We start from the raw sequence: 3,198 nt of genomic DNA on the forward strand, positions 1-3,198 counted from the left end.
TTTGTTTAAGAAAAAAAAAACAATAATCCACAAAGGAGTTAATTTATTCTTTGGCAGAATTTTATTTTGATTTCAAATATGTACTTATGATACAATCCTGATAAAATGCAGTTTAAAGGTTAAAAAAACCATCCTAGTTTAAGGATTTTAAGAGAACATCAATTTTAAACAAAAATAACAAGAACTACATATTAATTTCATTGATTTATATATCAAGGCGAAATATCCTTGAGGCATAATGGCTTTAAAGAAAAAAAGTCCTAATGAAAATGTCATTATCTAGCACTGTGTACTACATAAATACCCTGGAAAACAAATTAAAAAACTAACTTTGATATTACAAAATATTGACCCTCCAAAAATTGCTTTTACATCATAAAATCAATTTTGCGTATTATTTATAATTTTACACAAAACTCATATTTTTTCTTCAGTGGAAAGTTGATATTCAATTATCACGATCTCATAGTAGAAAGGGAATAACTTCGATAAGGATATATTGTTTATGTTCTTTTTTGAATGTTGCAAAGATTTTATGAAGACATTATATGTCTTTTGAAAGATGAAACACTTCCCCTCTATCCGCTTAGGTTATATGCAAAATATAAGAATAAATGCAAAAATATGCAGATTATTAACTGTTTAGCTAAAGCAGCATTAAAATAAATATTTGAACGATCCTTTTATAACTCTATTTACCCTGTGTAGTTGTTACGTACCATACCACAAGTATCAGTGATTTTGTAAACGTAAATTGACCATCGAAAATAATAGTGGTAACACCAAACATTGTCCGGTGTTATTAAGCGGCGTCGAACAAACAAACTTTGAGCTCAAAATATAGAAATAAGTTCCCAAGAAATCATCAGTGTTACTTACTGTTTTTCATGAGCACACTCATACGTATTTACTCAATACATAGATGTTCTCTTCTCAGAAATGAAATAATAATCATAATAATAGTTTGATCAAAAAAAAAATGACGTTATGATAGATGAGCCAGTGAGAACTTTAGTCTCTAGAACGCTACCTGGCTAAGTTTTAGCTACACATGCTTAATGCTAAACGCAATTAATATGACTACATTGTTATTTCTTAAATTAAAAATGATTAGTGTTCCTTCGAATGTACATAAATAGATGTCAATTATATATACAGGGTTCGGAAGCAAAACCTGGACTGTTTATAAATGCTATGATGTAATTAAAATAGAGAGGTTTTGTGATTATTTCCTGTATATTCGAATCTTCTGATGATCTTTGTGCATAAGTAAACAATAATAAACATCATGAGTGAGCAAGAAGTAAAAAGGCAGAGGATCTCAGACTTTCTGGATGCCAAAATTGAGGGGGCAGAGATTATGAACATTGTGGAGTGCTCCATATATGAAAAAGGATGGAAAATACCTTTGAAGAAAAGAAAGAAGTGGGGGGGGGCTTCTTCTCGACTAAAAACATCATGAGCCAACTCTGAATCATGAACAAAGATAATACAACAACAACATACATAAATGAAGGATTTTATTGATTTAAAAGATGGGCACAACAACAAGGATTAATTGGTCAATTCCAAATTGCCATTCATACACAAAACTTCTTCTCCGTTTCTGCTCACAGAGATAGTGCCATGTATGGTTCCCTTGGCAAAATTAGCAATGGAAGGTGGGATTTCAGGTAGAACAATACCAGAGATCTTGCCTCCATATTCCCCTGCCTTCAAAGGAAAAGCACAGTCTTGACCCTCTGGGAAATAGTCTGGGCACAAGAAATTCTTGTATTTTGTGACAATTTCCTCCAGTTTGTAGGAACAAGAGCCCAAATGCAGGCCTGAAGGGCTCTACATATGTATGTTAGCAAAAAGAGAAGATTAGGTTAGTTATTATTTAATGAATTATATTCAGATATCTCACTTCAATGCAGGGAATGGGAATGGAGACAATTCCTTTCTTGACCAGCTTGATTTCCACATCCACATCTCCATCAAGGTCCTTGTGAAGATCAAAGAGGGCTTTCACATCCAGACTCGTTCCCAATACTACTGGAAGGGGATAAGGGGAGAGAGCAATGTTTCCTTCTCCCCAGTTATCGGGATTGCAGGACTCCCACTCCAGATCCTCTCCAGACACGGCAATGAACAAAAGTACAAAGATGGCAATACTTTTCATGTTTCTCTTTCTGGCTCAATCAATCTTTAACTGAATGACAGGAATGTAGGGATCAAGTCTTTTATATCTAACCTATTACATCCCTGAAGTATCTTATCTCTCAACTACAATTGTATACGTATACTTTTGAACTTCAAATAATTACTTTATTTATTTCCTACCAAGTTGTGGAATAATAGATTGATGTTTGCTTTTAAATATTTTATTTACTAGGAGGCTATGATTGCTGTTGAGGGTGGTCATATTGAGTGAACTTGTTCACAAAAGGTCATGTCTCAAAGTTTCGTTAAAAAAATTTCTAAATTTTTTATCAAAAAATAAAATTATTGATACTTTGCTAAAATCGGTCATTCAGTCCACATTTTCCTTCGAACCCTGTAAAATATGAGTAGGTTAATTTTCTTTCAAAAAATTGGTTAAATCAGCTATGAAATTTGGCTGGGTGTACATTTTCTAAATTTTACAATTCTGACATACTAAGTTAAAGCTTTTACTTTTTAGGTATGTTAATGCAAAAAAAAAGAAATGAAATTAGTGTATTTTAAGTAGAGTTATGACTGCCTCAAGTTCGAAAATCTTTCGAAGGAGCCAAACTTCGAAGGACTCCCAAACTCGCCCTCGCATACCCATAAGTTTAAAATTTATCTCATCTTGTTTCTTTGTTACGGTTTGACAATCTGACGAAAAATTATCAAAATCCGTGATTACCATGACAAAAATTTCCAAAAAAAGTGAAACCAAACGACGAACTTATAAATCGGATTTGCTTAGGAGCATCTATCAAAGGCCTGCCCGCCTATTTTATAGACAGGAATTGAGATTGGAGATAATTTTATTAAATAAAATTATCATAGCCCATCAAACTTTCAGAGTCTAATTATCTTTACTTCATAACTGGTTGAGATAAAGTTGTGTTTGAAAAATATCCTTTTTGCGACAAAGAGAGTTTGCAACTCTCCAGTGGAGTTACCACTAAGGGTGTGCTATCCTAATTTATTCGGGTTGACTTCATAGTCAAGGTCTGCAATGGAGTT

General features: G+C 33.0%; 1 protein-coding gene across 1 annotated transcript; it reads right to left on the minus strand.

Moving 5' to 3' along the window:
• Positions 1-1,503: 1,503 nt before the first annotated feature.
• On the minus strand, positions 1,504-2,207 carry LOC121126041 (uncharacterized). Its single transcript, XM_040721332.2, has 2 exons — positions 1,910-2,207; positions 1,504-1,836 (listed from the first exon to the last, which is right to left on the minus strand). Exons 1-2 carry the CDS (start codon positions 2,162-2,164, stop codon positions 1,555-1,557), a joined length of 537 nt encoding a protein of 178 aa, XP_040577266.1. The 5' UTR covers positions 2,165-2,207; the 3' UTR covers positions 1,504-1,554.
• Between the last annotated feature and the right edge of the window lie 991 nt (positions 2,208-3,198).

The sequence above is a fragment of the Lepeophtheirus salmonis genome, unplaced genomic scaffold (assembly GCF_016086655.4).
Source record: "Lepeophtheirus salmonis unplaced genomic scaffold, UVic_Lsal_1.4 unplaced_contig_2018_pilon, whole genome shotgun sequence".
Classification (NCBI taxonomy): Eukaryota; Metazoa; Arthropoda; class Copepoda; order Siphonostomatoida; family Caligidae; genus Lepeophtheirus; species Lepeophtheirus salmonis.